At 39.2% G+C, this 20,621-nt stretch overlaps 1 protein-coding gene across 2 annotated transcripts in view; it reads left to right on the top strand.

The window, feature by feature from the left end:
* Positions 1 to 20,621, top strand: part of MGAT4D (MGAT4 family member D) — an 89,099-nt gene that overhangs the window by 19,822 nt on the left and 48,656 nt on the right. The window contains exons 2-3 of one of the 2 annotated variants that reach the window (XM_038755124.1): positions 16,882 to 17,043; positions 19,993 to 20,133. In XM_038755124.1, the coding sequence (XP_038611052.1) occupies positions 16,882 to 17,043; positions 19,993 to 20,133 (303 nt within the window). The remainder of the gene's footprint in view (positions 1 to 16,881; positions 17,044 to 19,992; positions 20,134 to 20,621) is intronic. The other variant, XM_038755125.1, reaches the window with a different exon arrangement.

Raw genomic sequence — 20,621 nt, 5'->3', positions numbered from 1 at the left:
CATAATTGCTGGGGTGGATATAAGCAAATCTGGGTGGACACGGTCTCTGTCCCACCTTGGGCTGACAGTCTCTCTCCCCATTTTACAGATAACTCAGGCACAGACAAGTGAAGTGACTTGCTCAAGGTCACACAGCAGGCAAGGGGAAGAGCCAGGATTAGAATCCATGACCTGAATCCCAGGCCCGTGCTCTATCCACTACGCCATGCTACTTCTCAAGCATATGGCATTGCAATATTTTCAGTTTGTGTGATTTTTTTTTTCTCTTTCTGATATTATATATGAAATAATAGCCTATTGTTTTGGATCAGCCTTTTCTCCCTGTCTTCTTGTCTTTCACCAGGGCCTTATTGATCCACACCGCCACTAAGTGACAGTGGGACGTGTAGCTCGTCCATTGGTTATCAGCCTCCCAAAGCAAATGTTGCAAGGCAGCATGAGTATTGTAGAATGTTATTAATTATTATTCATTTCACTTGCTTGCATTTAGCTCTTGGAACTCATTAAAATGTTCAAGTACTGTATTTGATGTTGTGACAGGAATATACAGTTCTTTCACAAAATGAAAATGGTACTTGATGGGAAATTAGACCTTTTTGTTATATCTATTTTCCCTGCATCTTAACCGGCCCCTTTGCTTCTCTTTCATTCTCTGACCTGTGTCTTGGTCATTTTATTCTCACTGGTATCTCCACCAGGTGAGGAAAGGAGAAACGAAAGGAAAGGTAGTTTCTTATGAGAAACTGAAGAGAAGTTTTGACAAAAGAAGAATTTGAAACTTGGTTGCAGGAGATTTTAGATTTTCTGAGAGATTCGTTTTCACAAGCCCTCCAATGACGTTGGGTAATTAAGTGCTGTACATTTTGTTCAATTCCAGATGTTTTAAAATGCTTTTAGTCTTCACTCAGTGTTTTTCTTCATCCTCCCATCAGTACTTCAAGGCTCATATAGGTATTTAGCACCTAATGCACTTTTAGAAATCAACCGTTAAATTTTTTTAAAAACCCTTATAATCACATTTTTCATTGAAATTGTATAAAAACATAGTTTCCAAAAATACTTTTATGCAAGTCTAGACTCATTTTGAACTAAAATACCTTTTCTGTTTTGCAAAAATAAATTTGTCACCCTCTTGTCCTCACATAACTTTATAATTATTTAGAAACCATTAGTATAATTTAGGCAACTGCTTTTTTATTTGTTATTATTTTTAGTGAAATCCACATAAATTTAATGAATCACCAAGGAACCTTTATATTTTTTGTAGCTCTTTTATCCTACTGGTTCCATTACTGTTTACTGTAGCAATATCTGTTATAAATTGCATCTGTAAATTTGAAGCAAAAGGTAAAAAGTTCATTCACAGTCAAGAAAAATGCAAGATCTTGAAGGAGGAGGTATTGCAAAATGCTTCCCGGCATTCAGGCCTATTTAAATAAGCAGGAGTTTACAATCTAATGGGACCTGGGAGGAAAAGGTAAAAACAACTGTTAATAAGGAGAGCAGGAAAAGATGGACAAGCGATTAAATACCTGAATAAATAAGAGTGCATAAATCAATATGTACGTAAGTGCTAGGGTGACTGTAAAGGCATAAATGCTGAGGAGACTGTTAGGATGAAACGGGCAGGGCCGGGAAAGAGGAGAGGGAATTTCAGGAGGGCCTTGAAGTTGAAGAGAGCTGGAACTGGAACATTTGAAGAAGGAGAGAGCTCTGGACAGGAGAGGAAGGGCGTGAGGAAGGGGTCCATGGCGGGAGAGGTTAGAAGAAGGGGCAGTGAGAAGGTGTGGTGGGCGGGGGGGAGAATGAAGACCCCCAAGCTGAGGAATGAAGCGTGTACATATAAATGTAAGATGGGGAGAGCTCATGGAGGGTCATGAGCCAATGGTCAGGAGTTTGGGAGGAAAGTGGAGCTTTTACAGGAAGAGAGAGACACGGTTTTATTCGGTTTCATGCCTATGTCATGGTGGGCAGAAAATGTGTCTACCCACTCTGTTGCACTCTCCCAAATGGTTAGTACAAGGTTCTGCACACAGCAAGGGCTCAATAAATACCATTCACTGATTTTAAATAAGTGCCTTAGAGTGTATTGATTGAAGATTTTTGTTCCCTTCACTATCCATCATCTCTGGATTCTTCAATGGAAAGCCTCAGGAACATGATACAACCTAAATGGTAGTTCCGCTAAACCATGCTTTCCAAATAGCGACTGAATATATTCATTGGTGTAGAGAGTCTTCAGATAGAATCTACTCGAGTCCTGTCTATGAGCCTAGAGGGAAAATATTTGGCCTTGGCCTTTCCACCAAAAATCTCATCTTTTCTAGGAATGAAGAAAATGTTCTTTTTTTAATATACTCATCATTTGGGTTCCAAACACTATCCAAGCGAGTCATCCTCTTTCTCTACCATCATTAGCGAATTTACTCATTCTGTAAGTGGTCTATCCTCTTTATTATTCTTTGTGTTTGTAATTTGTTCAGTTCCTCTTTCAGTTTTTTTCTCTACAAATGCTAGATATGTTTGAGTGTATATTACACTTAAGTAAACTTTGTTTAACTTAGCAACCAGTGTGTAACTTTACCTTCAGATCGTTTAACATCTATCTTCAATATTTACACAACCTTCCTCTAGAAAGTTATATACATTTTAAATTTCCACAGATCTGGGATTAGACCACAGAAAGGAAGCAAGCAGGCTAAGACCCTTCTCTATGCTTGTTCTTTTTCTTTTGACTTCCATGTTTCTATTAATGGCTTAGCTAATCTGCTATAGTGGTTTTGTTTTTGCTTTATGTGGGGAATGGGGAGACAGGGGAATCATTCCACTTGTACTTATTTAAAATTTAAAAAAACACTGGTAAAATGAATTAGAATTTTTGATCTATCAGTGGTATTTACTGAGCATTACTGTACTGAGTGATTGGGAGAGTACAATACAAGAGAATTGTTAGAAACATTCCCTTGCCCACAATAAGCTTAGAGTCTAGAGTGAGACACAAACAGTAATATAAATAAAAAATGGCTACTCTTTCCCCAGTGAGGCTTTTGAAATAATATGCAGAGCACTTTTCCCTTCCCTTCTTTTTTTTTTTTAGGCTAGACTGTACTCCAGACATACTCCAGATACAAAGCATTAATTATGTATTGCTGGGAAGCCATATATTTCAATGAACAGAAACCAAGAGATATACATATGAGCTTACAGATTTTTTAAGAATCTCTTTACATTATGAACATGTTTACAAGGCTAAGCAGTATTGTAATGTACTGTATATAAATGTCTGAGAATCAACAGTGTGCCGGTAATTTGAACATTGTCATTTTAAATGTATGTGTTTTATTTTAAGGTAGATATTTTAAAAACTGATCTTCTAAGCAAAACAAAGACAAAAGCGTAAAGGAAAGGAAAAGGTGAATTTCGTCATCAGCATTAAGAGCTCCTCAAGGTGGCACTAGTAGTTATATAACTAAAATTTAGAGGAGCATATTTTCACATGTACTGTATCCTGAAAGAAAACTGCATAAATCCTGTTAATACTTCCTCCTTTTTTAACAGTTTTCTTTTCCTTTTAACTTATCTAATATTTACTGTTCAATACGTGTTACTGTCCTTAGGTTCTCTTGTTTTGAGACCTAAGTTTTGTTCATTTAATCCATTCTTTCAAATGTTTCAATGTTAGCTCAAGTGTGTGAGCAAAAACTGCACATTTGCTATCCCAAAAGTTGGCTTTCCCAAAGAGGTTCATATAGAAGTCAGGCTGCGGAAGTTTAGCCTCTTGGAGTTACTGAGTGGGAAAAAAAATCTTCCCGGGAAAATCTTTCTTTCCTTTACAATAATAACAATAATGATGGCATTTGTTAAGCACTTACTATGTGCCAACCACTGTTCTAAGCACTGGGATAGATACAAGGTTAACAGGTGGTCCCACTTGGGGCTCACAGTCTTAATCCCCATTTTACAGATGAGGTAGTTGAGGCACAGAGAAGTTAAGTGACTTGCCCAAAATCACACAGCTGACAAATGGCAGGGTTGGGATTAGAACCCAAGACCTCCAACTCCCAAGCCCATGCTCTTTCCACTAAGCCACGCTGCTTCTCTTTATTCGGGAACTGAATCATAATGATCAAATTTTACTTGCATAGTTGCCCCCTGCCCCCCTGCATAATTGCCCCAACCCAATTTTTGAGGAGAAAATAAAAGATTACTTTTTGTGCCACATAATGGTACCTACCAGTAGTCTTGGCTGGGGAGGACGTGGAGAACAAGGCAACACAACTGGAAGGAAGAGTTCATTCATTCATTCAGTCATATTTATTGAGCACTTACTGTGTACAGAGCACTGTACTAAGCACTTGGAAAGTACAATATGGCAACAGATAGAGACAATCCGTACCCAACATTAAGACTTCAGCATCACCAGGGAAGAGGAGAAGAATTGGAGAGAGAGGCAGCATGGTCTAGTGGAAAGAGCAAGGGCCTGGGAATCAGAAGACCTGGGTTCTAATCCTCCTCTTCCACTTGTCTGCTGTGTGACCCTGGGCAATTCCCTTAACTTCTCTGTGCCTCAGTTCCCTCATCTTTAAAATGAGAATTAAGACTGTGAGCACCATGTGGGGCATAAACAGGGTCCAACCTGATTGGCTTGTATCTACCCCAGCACTTAGTTCAGTGCCTGGCACAAAGTAAGAGTTTAGTAAGTGCCAGTAATACTAATAATAATTTAAACCCAGATCCACCACTTGTCCACTGTGTGACCTTGGGCAAGTCACTCAGCTTCTCTGCGCCTCAGTTGCATCATCTGTAAAACGGGGATTAAGACTGTGAGCCCCATTTGGGACATGGACTGTGTCCAACCTGATTGTTTTATATCTTCCATAGCACTTAGTTCAGTGTCTGGCACATAGTGAGCACTTAACAAATATCATTTAAAAAAGATGGGAATACAGCAGGTGAGGAGTTGAGTGCTTATTATATGCAGCTCTTAATAGAGTTGCATTCTCAAATGCCATCTTCTCTTCCTTCTCTCCTTTCAGTCATTCAGGGAATTTATTTATTGAGCACTTACAATGTGTAGAGCACTGTACTAAATGCTTGGGAGAGTACACTATAACAGACACTTTCCCTACCCTGTCCACAGTCTAGAGAGGGAGATGTATATTAAAATAAATATATGAATTACACATATGTATTTAAGTGCTGTGGGGCTGGGAGGGGTGATGAATAAAGGGAACAAGTCAGGGTGATGCAGAAGGGAATTGATAAAAAACTAGACTTAATTCTTAAATGACCTGCATAATGGTCCCACCCTTGTTTTAATTTGCAAAAAGTAGGGAATTCTTGGAGTCAGTATATCAGTGTGGAAAACTTGTAGTTCATGTGTGGTTCTGTTGCTTTCTAGGTATATTGTTATACTGAGCAAATAAACAGCATAATGCTGAGTTTTTAGAATGTAAAACATTCGAAAGGATCTGGTTTACTTGGCATGGTCACATTTAGAAAACAAAACTTTTAAAGTGACCATCATTTGTTGCTAATTGAAATTATCCAGCAAGTTGCCATATATCTGAATGATCTCCCTTCCGAGATAATAATAATAATAATAATGGTATTTGTTAAATGCTTACTATATGCAAAGCGCTGTTCTAAACACTGGGGAGATACAAGGTGATCAGGTTGTCCCACGTGAGGCTCACAGTCTTAATCCCCCATTCTACAGATGAGGGAACTGAGGCCCAGAGAAGTGAAGTGACCTGCCCAAAGTCACACAGCTGACAATTGGCAGAGCTGGGATTTGAACCCATGACCTCTGATTCCAAAGCCCGTGCTCTTTCCACTGAGCCACGCTGCTTCTCCAAGATGAAACGGGATGAAAAGCAACATATTTAAAACTATTACCTAAATGTTTTACATTAGGATTTTGACTGTAATCTTGATTATGTTATGGGTTTGCTTAAAGCACTCAGTTTAGACTTTTCAGGAATAATATTTGACCTTTAGAACATTAATATTGCTCTACAATAATATTCTTTTCAAATCCAAAGTGCTCCAACAAATTAAAGGACTAATTTTCTAGATTGTGAATTATTCCAGTCTTGTTTTATCTTCCGCTTCCTTTCTGCTGCCTAGTTTTGGAACATTTCTCTGTTCAGGAAAATCCATTCATTATTGATTTGTTTAATTTTTTAAAATGTGATTTTCCTCTTCTTTTTTAAAAAAGTATTTTCTCTCCTACGCACACCCTCCTCTCCCTCTCCGCCAACTCATCCACTACTTGTTTTTCCTTGACACAGCTCCTCCATGCAGTTAATTCATTTCGATTGTTTTTTAATGCAAGAAACTATAAGAGTAGTAATGTATCTCTCCCAGTAATGGTTTAGGAGAAGATCTAGGGCAAACAGTGTTGGCTGCTGAAAAAGCTTCAGAAGTTCTGTTCCTGGCCTCAGCCTGAAATTGTTCACTTTAGGTTAAAAACCATCTCATACTTGAAAGCAAATATCTGATTGGAACAGGCTATATGCGGATAATTCACAGTTCTCCTGAAGCTTGTCTCCTTTACTGCTTTCCAAGTTCCTTGCGTTTTAAAGGGACTCTGTATACCGAGTGGGAAACTAGAAACAGCATGGCATAGTGGCTAGAGCACTGGCCTGGGAATTAGAAGGACTTGGATTTTAATCCCGGTCCACCACTTGTCTGCTGTGGGACCTTGGGCAAATCACTTTACTTCTCTGCGCTTCAGTTACATCATCTGTAAAATAGGGATTAAGGCTGTGAGCCCATGTGGGACATGGACTGTGTCCAACCTGTTGTATCTACCCCAGTGCTTAGTACAATGCCTGGAACATAATAATAATAACAATGATGGCGTTTATTAAGTGCTTACTATGTGCAAAACACTGTTCTAAGTGCTAAGTGCTTAAATACCATAAAAAAATATACCAGGAGGATTGGATTTAGGTCTGGAGTGCTGCAAATTGTCATTCTAAGAAGTAATGCAGATTTTCAACTTGTGAATGGACATTGTCTTACTGAAGATTGACGCTCAAGTTGTGTAAGATTTTACCACAGCAGTCAGCCCCATTGGAACATTTCTTGGAGCAGGAAGAGGTCATGACATATCCTCTAATCTTCCTCTTTACTTTAAAATAGGTAAATAACCAAGGCTTCCTAGAAGATCATTTTCTACCATTATTTTCTTAGTAGCCTGTTTCCAAAGAAGTGCTGAATGTGATTAGGAAATCTTGGGTGTCATCAAGGAGTCCTGTCTTAGGTTCAACTGAACCAACCTTCCTATTTCAATTTAAACCCATTTCTCTTTGTATGATCCTCCTTAAGCACTTGAGATTCACCCTGTCCTCGACCCCACAAAACTCATGTACCTAGCTGTAATTTATTTTAACGTCTGCCTCCCCCTCTAGACTGTAAGTTCCTTGGGGGCAGGGACCAAGTCTACCAACTCTTGTACTCTCCCAAACACTTAGTACAGTGTTCTGCACACAACTGCTCAATAAATACCCTCGATTGATTGAAAATAATTGGTCAACCCCCTCCCCACAAAAGCCCCTTGCATATTTAAGGAATTTTTGCCTACTTTATTGTATCCTCCCAAGCACTTAGTAGAGTGGTCTGCCCACAGTAAGCACTCAATAAATACCATTTACAGATTTATTTGAACATTCTTTAACCTTCATTCCTCCTTTTCTTCTTTTCTACCTCCTCCCTCTAGGCTATAAGTTCCTTGTGGACAAGGGATGTGTCTACCAATTCCATTGCATTGTGCTCTCCCTAATGCTTAGCACAGAGCTCCGCACACAGGTGCTTAATAAAAACTACTAATTGATTTCTCCAGGTTAATCATTTTGATCATTCAACTATGGGCTCTTTCCAGTTTCTCCAATTTTTTTTTTAAGTGCAGCAACCAACTGGACCAAAAACTCAACCAAGAGTCTGACCAAAGCAGAGTGGACTGCAAAGGCTGCAGGTCTGACTTTTATATGTAACAGTTGCAATACTATATCACAAAATCACATAGGCTGTTTTTGTAGTGGTGTTTCGTTCTTAACTCAGTCAATGTATAGACTAATCTGAACCCCTCCACCACCACTCAGTTCTTATTCTGCTGTAGCCTGTCTAGCCTGTCTTTTCCCATTCTGTATTTCCACTATTTGTTTCTTGTTCCTTGGGGTGTTACACTGCACTGCTCAATCCCTATTAAATTTCACCCTGTTTTGGTGTAAATCACTTTTCCAATTTATGAAGCCCACCTAGAATTTTATCCTTGTTTTCCCAAGTGATAGTAACCTTGTAGAGAGTTTACTAAAGTGTAGCAAAAAGACAAAAATTCACTGTGTGTGTTTTAATTTGCACCCTTTAATAGCCAAAATATAACTACTCCAGTAGTAATGCTTTCTGGAGTATTGAATGACCACATAAGGGAATACATGAATTGTTTATTCCCTTACCTAGCTGAGTTGGGTAGGAAAAAAAATAAGCCCTGAATTCAGATAGGGGATAGAGCTTTGAACTTGTATGTCTTTGAAACCTCTTAGCAATCACTCTCAAGTCAAAAGCATGATGAAAATAATGTGAAGATAGGTCATAATACTTATAAATAGGAAATGGGAGGATTTTTTAAATATCCCTATCTTAGTGTTAACAAATTTTTGAAAAATAAGGTTCAGAAGGACCTTCATATATAGATACAAAGAGCCCCTCATTTCTCTCATACTTCAAAAGTAGCTCACTTTTTCACTGTAGAAAATAGACAAATTTGTATATTATTGGGAGAGCTATTTGTATGTCAAATAGCTCATTAAGTTTTTACTCAACATCTGGGATGTGGAATTTGCTTCTCAGGAAAACTACTGTAAAATTCTATCTGTCTTTATATCATACTGTCTTGGGTTTCCCCATAAAACTGAACTGCTACTTAGTAGATAACATTATTGGATCAAATGAAAAAATGACTTTCATAAATGTCAATTTAAATTGGAGAATTTTAAATATGCCAGCTTAAATTCCAAAACACATAAACACTTTCATGGGTGTGTACTGTATATTGTGCTGAATAAAAATATTGTATGTTAATAATAGTGGTATTTAAGTACTTACTATATACCACACACTGTGCTTAATACTGGTGTAGATACAATGCAGTCAGGTCGAACACAATCCCTATCCCATACTTGGTTCACCTTTTAAGGCAGAGGAAGAACAGATATTTAATACTCAATTATTTGTTGCTGAATTGTACTTTCCAAACACTTAGTACAGTGCTCTTCACACAGTAAGCGCTCAATAAATACGATTGAATGAATGAATTTACAGATGAGGAAACAGGCACAGAAAAGATAAGTGACTTGACTAAAGTCAAACAGCAAGCGTCAGAGCTGGGAATATAATCCAGTTCTCTTGACTTTCAGTCTTGTGCTCCTTCCTCTAGGTCTTACACTAAGTAAGGTTAATATATTCATAATATCACAGGATTTGTTTGCTTTTAAAAAGACTCAACTTCATTTTTCTATGCCAAGTGGATATTAATGATAATGAAAAACTAAGAGAAAAAGCTTTGATTTAAAACTTGAAGGATAGTATTCTTTCAATCATATTTATTAAGCACTTACTGTGTGCAGAACACTGTACTAAGCGCTTGGAAAGTACAATTCAGCAACAGAGACAATCTCTGCCCACAATGGGCTCACAGTCTAAAAGGGGGGGAGACAGACATCAAAATAAGTTAACAGGCATCAATAGCATCAATATAAATAAATAAAATTATAGATTTATACACATCATTAATAAAATAGAATTATAAATATGTACATATTTGCTCACAAGTGCTGTGGGGAGGGAGGGGTAAGTCACAATAGTAAGTCACAATAGTTCCGTTTCCTCCCGTCGAGTGAGAATATTTCTACCCTTTTTGAAACTCAAACTACTTTTTGATTTACATTTTGTTTTTGAAAGTAGTAACTGTGCCTATTTGGGAAGTTACCAAGAACACAGGCAATGTAAAAATATAGACCAATTGTTGAGTGGAAGAAAGAAATGTTTCTGTAATATAAACCCCAGATGACAAAATAAAGAAGTATTGAATTGGAGTGATGTTTGAAAGACTGAGCAATTCCATATCCAAAAGCTCTCTGGCCCTCTTTGTTAATATTGGCACTATTTTGTCTCCCTAATCTGAAAATAATTGCATTTCCTACTGATTAGTACCCCAGCTCACAGATGGCTCAAAACAGTCCATGAACCTACAAATATCTTCATCTGTCCACCAAGTTTTCTCTGAAAGGATTTTATTAACAATATCCTCTATCTTGCCCTAGTCCGCCCTGCCCATTGTTTCTTAATCCCTGAAGAGAAAAATAATTCTAGTCTCACAACAAACACAACTAGCCGGGGATCATTAATAGAAGTTAAAGACATAATTTCTATTTTAAACCTGCCACCTGCTAGTTTTTAGATTTTTAAGTAGGTGAGCAGGTGCTAATTAGCCAAGTTGCCTAACTACTGCTCTTGAAAAAAGTTATCCAGTTACAGTACAATTTGCTTTAAAGGAGACCACCTGTTGTTCTATAGTAAAGAGGCCTTCTGATAAAGGGACCTAATGCAGAGAAACTCCAAGACAGGCTTCACATTACTACTTATGGATTCGATTTCAAGTACAGTCATTGCACAGTGGGTATGGGTAGCCAATGCCATGGAAAATGATTGGAAAATAATTGCATAGCCAGCCCTATGGAGGAACTCCTAATTATGAGAGAAGAAATGCCAACTAAATGTCATCATGTACAGGTCAAGGCCCAGCCACACCCAAAGGTGAACTGTCAAGGCTGAATAGAAGAAGCAGCTCAGCCTGGGAGTCAATAAGGACCTGAATTCTTTTATAGGGATTAGTCGGGGAAGGCCTCTTGGAGGAGATGTGATTTTTAGGATGTTTTGGAAGGTGGGGAGAGTGGTGGACTTCGGTGGATATGAGGGGAAAGGAGTTCCAGACAAGGGGTCAATGGCAAGACAGATGCGATCAGTCTATAAGTATCATCCAAAGGCCTTGATATGTTTTTACTAGAACCTCATTATGGTGATTATTCTGCTCAGGAGGCATATGTATAAGGATGTGAAAATGATTTTAAGCCATGTCTCAGCCCAGTCCTCTGAACTAATAGTAAACCCAGGAACAGAAGCACCACTGAGGTAGGTAGTGGGACTGCCTCAAGTCCCCTAGGTTAGAAGGATCCAGTTTTCCTGGTAAGGGCCATTGCCCCTGTCATGAAGAACTTCATGTCATGGCTCCAAAAGCAGTCTGATTTCTAGGTTCATCCAAGAAACGGGTACTTTGGAAGCTCGATTAGCTCATAGTGCACAACACTCCAGAACCAGGGCTGAGTTTCAAGAATATCTGGGGCTCTGTATTCATTAATGGTGGAAGGCAAGGGCTTGCTACACGGAGGAATTTTGCCCCAGGGATCATTCATCCTGAAGAATCAATCAATCGTATTGAGCACTTACTGTGTGCAGAGCACTGTACTAAGTGCTTGAAAATGCTTACTGTGTGCAGAGCACTGTACTAAGTGCTTGGGAAGTACAAGTTGGCAACATATAGAGACGGTCCCTACCCAACAGAAGACTCACAGTCTAGAAGGGGGAGACAGACAACAGAACAAAACATTTTAACAAAATAAAATAAACAGAATGAAGACAGTGATTACACAGTAGCCCACACCAAGTGCACCTGACACCGCTCCAAGATTTTCATCTTTTTTTATGGTATTTAGGTCCTTACTATGTGCCAGGCACTGAACTAAGTACTGGGGTAGTTACAGGCTAATCGGATTGGACACAGTCCACGTTCCAGATTGGGCTCACAGTCTTAATTTTAATCAGGTTGTCTTAATCAGTCTTTATCTTAATCAGTCAATCTTAATCAGTCAATCTTAATCAGTCTTAATCAGGTTGTCCCCCGTGGGACAACCACCCCAGGGCTTAGAACAGTGCTTTGCACATAGTAGGTGCTTAACAAATGCCATTAATCCCCTTTTTACAGATGAAGTAACTGAAACACAGAGAAGTGAGGTCACACAACAGACAAGTGGCAGAGCTGGAATTAGAACCCAGGTCCTTCTGATGCCCAGGCTCGTGTTCTATCCATAGGCCACACTGCTTCTCATCATCAATTACGTAAAGCTGAAGGTTATCAGAGAATCTACGGTCTAGTCAACAAAGAAGAGAGAGAACTAGAAGGTTAATTAAAAGGAGAGTTTATCTTTTGGAAAACTGACATTTGCATAATAATGCTGGATTATGGATCAATATTTGAGTTCCTCCTTTGTGTAAAGCTCAGTAGTGGGAACATAAGGAACATCCAAGAGGATTAAAAAGGTTGGGAGCCTGCAATATATCATGCAAAAACAGCCCCCACTGCCTGTCATCCTCTAAGTGGCAGATACAAATTTGGGGAGCAGTAGAAATCGCAGGAGCAGGAAATTGTACATCTCTGGATGCTATTACAGAGAAAATAGGGCTAATTAATTCAGCTTCCTGTTCCGTGTAAAGACTCCACCACAGTCTTCCCCAAAATTTGCATCTTTGAAGTTTTCCCATGTTTATTATACTCATGCTTTTTCTCTGGAGGAATATATAGAGCTATACAGATGATTATGAATCCTTTCACAGAGCCAGGGAAATGCCATGAGTTGCCAATAGCCTGAAGAAAATTGAGGTTTTATTCCAGCCTGAGTGGGAAAAACTGACATCCAAGTCAAATATAGTAAAAATAATAGTATTTGTTAAGCACTTACTATGTGCCAGGTACTGTACTATGCACTGGAGGGGAATACAAGCAAATTGGGTTGGACACAGTCCCTGTGCCACATGGGGCTCACAGTTTCAATCCCCATTTTACAGATGAGGTAACTGAGGCCCAGAAAAATCAAGTGACTTGCCCAAGGTCACACAGCAGGCAAGTGACAGATCTGGGATTAGAACCCTCGACCTCCTGACTCCAGGCCCAGTCTTTATCCACTATGCCAAATAAGTCCGTTAACACAGAACTTAATGTTGTCACTGAATTCAGGCACCAGGGATACATATGTATTTATGCACATACATTCCCATAATGCAGATAGAAAAAGAAAGACAACTGGGATCCAAAAACCAGACATCGAACTTCATAACAAATTGAAGATCCCACCTTCTAGGTTTCAAGCCTGTCATAGAAGACACATTCAGGTGTTTAAGCAATTTGCTCAGTGTCACATATAAGCGATACACAAGGCAAAAAGACTCCTGGCAATGAAGCTCTGAAAAACTATCAGCTCAGTAATCCTGAAGCAATGCTCACTGTGGCTACAACATCAGTGGACTTGGGAAGGAATCAGGGATGCACACAGGAATCATGAACACCTGCTTAACGGGGAATTGCAAGGGGGCAAATATAAGCAGTGATGGCAAATCCCATGTTTTAAAGACATCACAGCATTACAGACTCAAACAATTTGATTTAGCAGTGGATTCTGGGGAAACAACAATTGCTTACACAACAAGCTGGCATGTAGCAATCAGAGGAAGAGTTGTTCTCGTTGAGCAGAAACTTTGGGAGGAATGAGAGACCAAGAGGAAGATTAGAGAAAAATAGCATTTGTTGCAGTCAGTCAATCAGTAGTAGGTATTGAGTGCTTACTGTGTGCAGAGCACTGTACTAAGTGCTTGGGAGAGTACACTACAGATATAGTGTAGAATGGAGGGTCAATCATAGCTATGTCTTTCGTTGGTTAGGATGGCTAAGATTCATTGTCAATAATGTTGTATTCCTTTAGAAAAGGGACATGTGAGCAGGGGCCTGAGAGACAGAGAGCCAGGATTCTAATTCTGCCACTTGGCTGCTGTGTGACCTTGGATAAGTCAGCTTCTTTGTGCCTCAGTTTCCTCATCTGTAAAATGGGAATTAAATACCTGTTCTCCTCCTGCCTTAGTCTGTGAATCTCATGTGGGACAGGGACTGTGACCAACCTGATTATTATGTGCTGGTCCCTAGTATAGTGCTTGGCACATAATATCACTGTTATGTGGTATTAGCACTTTGCACTAATACTACAATTACTGTTATAATTGTTATTATTTATTATTACAATAATTGATACTTATGTGTTTGTCTACATTCATTAAATCATATTTATTGAGCACTTACTGTATGCAGAGCACTGTACTAAGCGCTTGGGAAGTACAAGGGAAGCAGCTTGGCTCAGTGGAAAGAGCACGGGCTTTGGAGTCAAAGGTCATGGGTTCAAATTCCGGCTCCGCCAACTGTCAGCTGTGTGACTTTGGGCAAGTCAGGGACTGTCTCTAGATGTTGCCAACTTGTACTTCCCAAGCGCTTAGTATGAACTCAATTGAATTGAGTTACCTCATCTGTAAAATGGGGATTAATACTGTGAGCCCCCCGTGGGACAACCTGATCACCTTGTAACTTCCCCAGTGCTTAGAACAGTGCTTTGCACATAGTAAGCACTTAATAAATGCCATTATTATTATTACAGGTCAGCAACATAGAGAGGCGGTCCCTACAGAACAATGGGCTTACAGTCTAGAAGGGGGAGACAGACAACAAAACAAAACATGTGGACAGGTGTCAAGTCACCAGAATAAATGAAAATAAAGCTAGATACCCATCATTAACAAAATAAATAGATAGTAAATATTTACAAGTAAAATAAATAGAGTAATACATGTAATTCACTGTCTGTTTTGCCCCAAATTTAGTCTCCGTGTTGTATCTCCCATGATTCGGGTAGTAGGCTTCCCTAAAAAGTAGGAGAAGAGTAAATAGTAATAAATTGAAGAAGCCAATTTTGTGTTCCTAAAATCCTGATTAGCTCTATGCTAGTTGAATTTAGCCAGCTTCCACTTTGAATCCTCTTTCTCACTTCTTGAATTAATAAGCTACGTATCAATGTAAATAAAATGAAATTGCTGCAGAAATATTCTGCATATTTCAGTAGCTTCTCTGTTTTATATCTGTTGTTTTTAGGTCTTTTCTATTTTTGAAAGATATGAAAATCATTCAAGGGAAAAACTAGGGTACTCCCAGATTTTGCATAGCTTCATCAGATTCATAATCATATCCCTGCAGTGTCCTTGCCAATATTTTACTACCCCCAATTCACACAAAGGGTTTTAGAATGAAATAAAACAAATATTGTTTTTGCTGCTACCTCTGGACAAAGGCCTGAAAATTCAGAGGGTGTGATTAGTTTTTTCAGGCTAAATATAGATAATATAGCATTTGGTTTCTGTTTAACCTCTGAAGCCGATGTTTACAGAGCTTTGCTGAGCTAAGTAAGCAGTTGAACTTGCTACTCCAGAAAGAAACATTGAAATTTAGAGTGTAGGAAGCCGTAGCCTGTTAATAGCTCAGGTTTGTGCATCGATTTTTGTAGGCTGAACGCACTTCTAGGTTTCCCAAGGATCCAGTGTTTTAGGTCTGCATCTGTGGTGTTTTTTCTCTTGTCAGATTAGCAGATGATGGATTGTTCACCAGTTCACTCTAGGCACATAATGGGATAATTTTCAGTAATGATTTTTAATCTCCTAGCTTCTAATGGTTTTCTTTCAAGTTTCACTACCACTAGTAGCACATATGTTAAAGTCTCCCTTGACAATCCGCTTGCTATATGCCAATGTTGGAATGAACAGAAAATGTACATAATGCAAGCTTATGTATTTTGTCTGAATGCTTTCTCAACAACATTCCCGCACATTTCAAAGCTTCACATTGAATAAAATCCAAACAAGTTTGAAATTAGAGAAAATCTGTAACGGATTTAATCCCCAAATATTCCTGTACTTCCCATTCTATTCAGACAATGATGTAATAAAGAAATAGTAAAAGGAGTACTTCATTTGTCTATTTCATGCTCTTCCAAAGATGTAATTCAGACATATTCTTCTTAAGATACTCAACCTGATTTCCACTTGGAAGAAGTTTGGATGTAAATTTAACTATTGGATAGCTAATTAATTTAAACTCCATTTCATAGTTAGCCCTTTTATTTGGTTACCGGTATTGCAGAGTTCTGTGTTTCACCTTTAGAGAGGAAGGGAAAATTCCCTGTGAATGCTGATGTTAAAATACTGTTTAAAATCCAGACACGGGCATTAATCCAATATCTAACTTCAGCTGTATAAAATTTCTCTATTTACACTACTAACCAAACTTTATTTCTCAATGGTTCAATCACGACCATGTTATCCACTAACACAGGAATAGTACCTCTTGACAGACCATATTTCAAGTCCATCTTATCTGTGTTTGAAAATAAGTAACAATTACTGGGTTTCACTGCGCTGGCTACATTAACTCCAGATTTAATTTTTCCATTCTGTTCAAAGAATGCCTGATATGTACTGTAGTCTCCCAGTCGCTTAGTTCAGTGCTCTGTAAACAGTAAGCACTCAATAAATAGCATTGATAGATTGATTAATACTAAAGGGATGGGGAGACATTCTGGATGTGATTGTAAGCTCCCTAAAGAATCGTGTCTATCAACTCTGTCATATTGTAGTCTCCCAAGTGCTTTATACAGTGCTCAGCACACAGTAAGTGTTCATTAAATACCATTGATTAATTGTAAATCAAGAAAAAATTAATTGACATTAGAACTGGAAGACCTGTCAGGAGAGTCAGTGGAAACATAGGGTTTCTATCATACCTCTCAAAGTTCCTTTTCCCCATTCCCACTCCACTGCACAAACATACTATGTAATTTTTAACGTGCTAAAAATAATTTCTAGACATTTCGATAGCAACAACATCATACCGGTGTCGCTTTAATTTTTTTGAAGGGGTGGAGGGGTGAAAAAAAATGTACATTTTCTTTGCAGGAAATGATTTAGACACTTTCCAAAACCAGTTACTGGAACTGCGGGAAAGATTGTTACATGCAGAAAAGGAAAATCACAAAAGGTCTCGGGAGTTGAGCAGTGTCCTGGACAAAATCAAAGATGCACTTGCAGAGAGAGCAAACACTACTGCAAATCACACAGGTTTGTGCTCAGAAATGTTTACTTCTTTTTGAGAGCTCAGAATCCCAGACACTCCTGGTATTAGGGCCTAATCATTTTCATACACATCCCAAAGTCATTGTTATTGCTTCTTTCATTTCTAGGGAGACATTATTCCTACTGAAATCACCTCCCTCTGAGCCTCCACGTAGGCAACCCCGAAAGAGGGTGAGGTCAAGGGTAGGGCTGAAGGTTATTCTGCCAGGCGTGCCAGAATATGGCACTGATGCCAGGGTTGTTGCTTGTGACTTTTGCCAAGGCTTTGACTTTGGCTCGGGCTCCCCTGCTCAAGGGCAAAGGGCACAGGATCTGGGAGCAGGGATGCAGGAAGGGGGAAGAGCATGGAAACTTGGAAGTGTGGGCCAATCAGTGGAGAAGTGGCTGCTTCTGAATCACGGCCTGGAGCTGCCACTCAAAGTCAGCCTGCACCCCAGCCAGTAATCTCCCAGTGCCTAGAAAACAGGCCATTTTCTGCCCTAGTGTAAATGATAATAATAGTAATGATATTTGTTAAGTAATTACTATGTGTCAAGCACCATTCTAAGCACTGGGGTAGATACAAACTAATCGAGTTGGACACCACATGGGGCTGATAGTCTTAATCCCCATTTTACAGAGGAGGTAACTGAGACCCAGAGAAGTGAAGTGACTTACCCAAGGTCACACAGCAGACCAATGGCGGAGCTGGGGTTAGAACCAGGTCCTTCAGACTCCCGGGCCCGCGCTCTATCAACTAGGCCACACCACTTTGAAAAGAGTGCAGTGTCAAAATATACGGCGATAATTAGCAGTTCCTATTAAAAACACATTGTTCGACTGGAGACAAAAGTATTTCAATTCATTCATATTGAAAGAATGTTTGGTGCATTGTAGGGAAGTTTTTTTTTTTCCCCTAGGAAAAAGCTACTCATGTTTTCTGTGCATATGGATAAACAAATTTTCACTTTGGTAGTGCAACATTTTCAATCCATTTCTGAAATGGTTTTAGTCTTTCACAGCAAAGGAAAAGGAACTGTATCTCTGGATTGCAAATCTTTCCCAGTGGTAGCACAGATATTAATATGATATTCTACCATCCTGGGGGCCTTGTAACATATCTGCCTAGTTAGGACACTAGAGAAGGGGAAAAATAATGAAGGATAAACAGTTTTCAGCAGTTCTGAAATGAAATGGAGATATTCAGAAAGACTATCCCACACCAAAGTGCTGAAAGAGATAGGAGATGCTTATGCCAGCTGGAATTCGATTGAAGACACAAAGCTGTACCAATACTGGGAATTGGCAAGGGAAGAAAAATGTGAGGTAAGATTGGTAAAGCTGAATGGAACAAATTCCAACTGGCATGAAATAGAAGGGCACATTTGAGGGCAATTTTAGGAAGAATAGGGAGATAGAGGTGTTGTTTGGGAAGGAAACATACAGTGTAGTCATGTTTCCTTGCATCTAATGGATTCAGGTCTGCTGGAATTTGGCAAGGGGATAGGGAAGATAATTAAAGTGCGAGATAATGAAGGAATGAATGAAGATTTCGGCAGAGACGGAGACGGGTAACTGGAGAACAGAGTGTTTGCTAATAGCATCTGGACCCAGTGTGGTTTTACTAGCCTGGTCAGGATTTCATTTGACTGAAGCTCACGGTACGAGAGCCTAGGGATGGGGCAGAGGGGAGAAGAAGAAGAAGAAGCTTGACTGGCTGCTCCTCGTTTCTTTAAGCAGATGTCCTTCTCTCCCTTTCTTCAGCCACTAGACCTGGGCTCACTCAGCTGCCATAGCTAGTTTAATACTTTATAAATGCTATAAGATCAAGGGAAACTAAGGAGAAAAAACCAGGGGTGGGTGCATATAAAATGTTGCAGAAATGACAAGCTAAAGAAAACCCAGTGTTGAGAGAGATGAAGGAAAGGAAATGGGGGAACTGCGTGGCTGAAAGCCTCTTCAACACGATCCAGATTTGACCATGTCCTTCGGCTTTTTTTCAGATTTAGATCCCTGAGGTTCTCCTCCCCATCTTTCCACTCTTGCCTATCTTCACCCACAATGTCAGTAAGGTCAATGTTTGATTTTGAAGTTATTTCCCTAAAGAGGGTGCTACTGGGAAATTCTCTTTAGAAAACAAACTCTTTTTTAAAATGGTATTTGTTAAGCACTTACTATGTCCCAGGCACTAAATGCTGGGGTAGATTTAAGATAATCAGGGTGGACACAGTCCCACATGAGGCCCACGGTCTTAATACCCATTTTATAGATGAGGTGACTGAGGCACAGAAAGGTTAAGTGGCTCGCCCAAGGTTACATAACAGATAGGTGGCAGAGCTGGGATTAGCTGATTCCCAGCCCTGAGGTCTTTCCACTAGGCCCCTCCAATTCTTGTTTTTTTAAACATTTGAGCAGTGTGGCCATTAAACTGGGGCAAAACTCACATTTGCCTTCTTGCTAAATCTCCGTAGGGAGTTTGTAAACAATCGGAGGGACAGGGAGAAATGTTGGGGCAAAGCAATACAATAAGTTTGCATAAACTTGCCCAGTGCAGAACTTGAGAGTCACTAAAGAAAATAAACAGTTCCTGTTGCTCAGTCCTTTATGTAGCCAAGTAAACGCGCAAGTTCAGTATTTCTTTTAAAAATGGTAAAATGAGGTATGTTCATAGTCTGAAATATTACCATCCAATAAAATTTCCTCTTCCTCCATATTTATTTTAATTTGCTCATAAAAAATATATGCAGTACATGGAATGTAAGAGAAATTGAGTCAACTTCTAGATTCAACAGTGAAATAAAGAAGTCATATCTTGGGAGTCAAAATTTCCTTTACCTAAATTAACTTTGTGACTTGAAAACACTGAGTATGTAATAATCACCAGATCTAGCCAAGAGGTAAAGGAAAAAGGGGAGTCATTAGGCAGATAACCTTGGAACCTTTGTTTTCTTTCAGATGACTTGAAATGGAAAATTTTAGATTGTTCCAAAAAGCTCCCTGTACATCTCAGCAACATGTACTACTATCTGCCTCATCTTCAGGAGCATGAAGACAGCGTTTATCCAAATGTAATCACTGGACAAAGGAGAACTGGCGGTAAGAACATTCTTGGGGGAGAATTGTGTTTATTTTAAGCGTAAAAGGAAATGCTCTAAAAAGTTTTAAGGTTACAATTAGTAGTAGGAGAAAAAGTATTCATTAGGTATCCACTGGGTACACTACGTGTTTTGGAGAGTACAATAGAAATGTGAGACATGTGCTCTGCCTACAAAGAGATCATCTAAAGGGGAGAAACCATGGAAATAATACGTCTAAAATTAGATTTGTGGTTGCGTGCCTTTTTTTAAAGGTATATGTTAAGCACTTACCATGTGCCAGGCACTGTACTAAGTGCTTGAGTAGATACAAATTAATCAGGTTTAACACAGTCTATGTCTCACCTGGAACTCGCAGTATTAATCTCCATTTGCCAGATGAGGTAACTGAGGTACAGAGAAGTGATGTGACTTGCCCAAGGTCACACAGTTACCATCAATCAATTAATCATATTTATTGAAAACTTGGAACCTAGGTAGGTCCTTCTG

The sequence above is a fragment of the Tachyglossus aculeatus genome, chromosome 12, assembly GCF_015852505.1.
Source record: "Tachyglossus aculeatus isolate mTacAcu1 chromosome 12, mTacAcu1.pri, whole genome shotgun sequence".
Lineage (NCBI taxonomy): Eukaryota > Metazoa > Chordata > Mammalia > Monotremata > Tachyglossidae > Tachyglossus > Tachyglossus aculeatus.
Note: the sequence above shows the minus strand (reverse complement) of the source record. Positions and strands in the feature narration are given on the sequence as shown.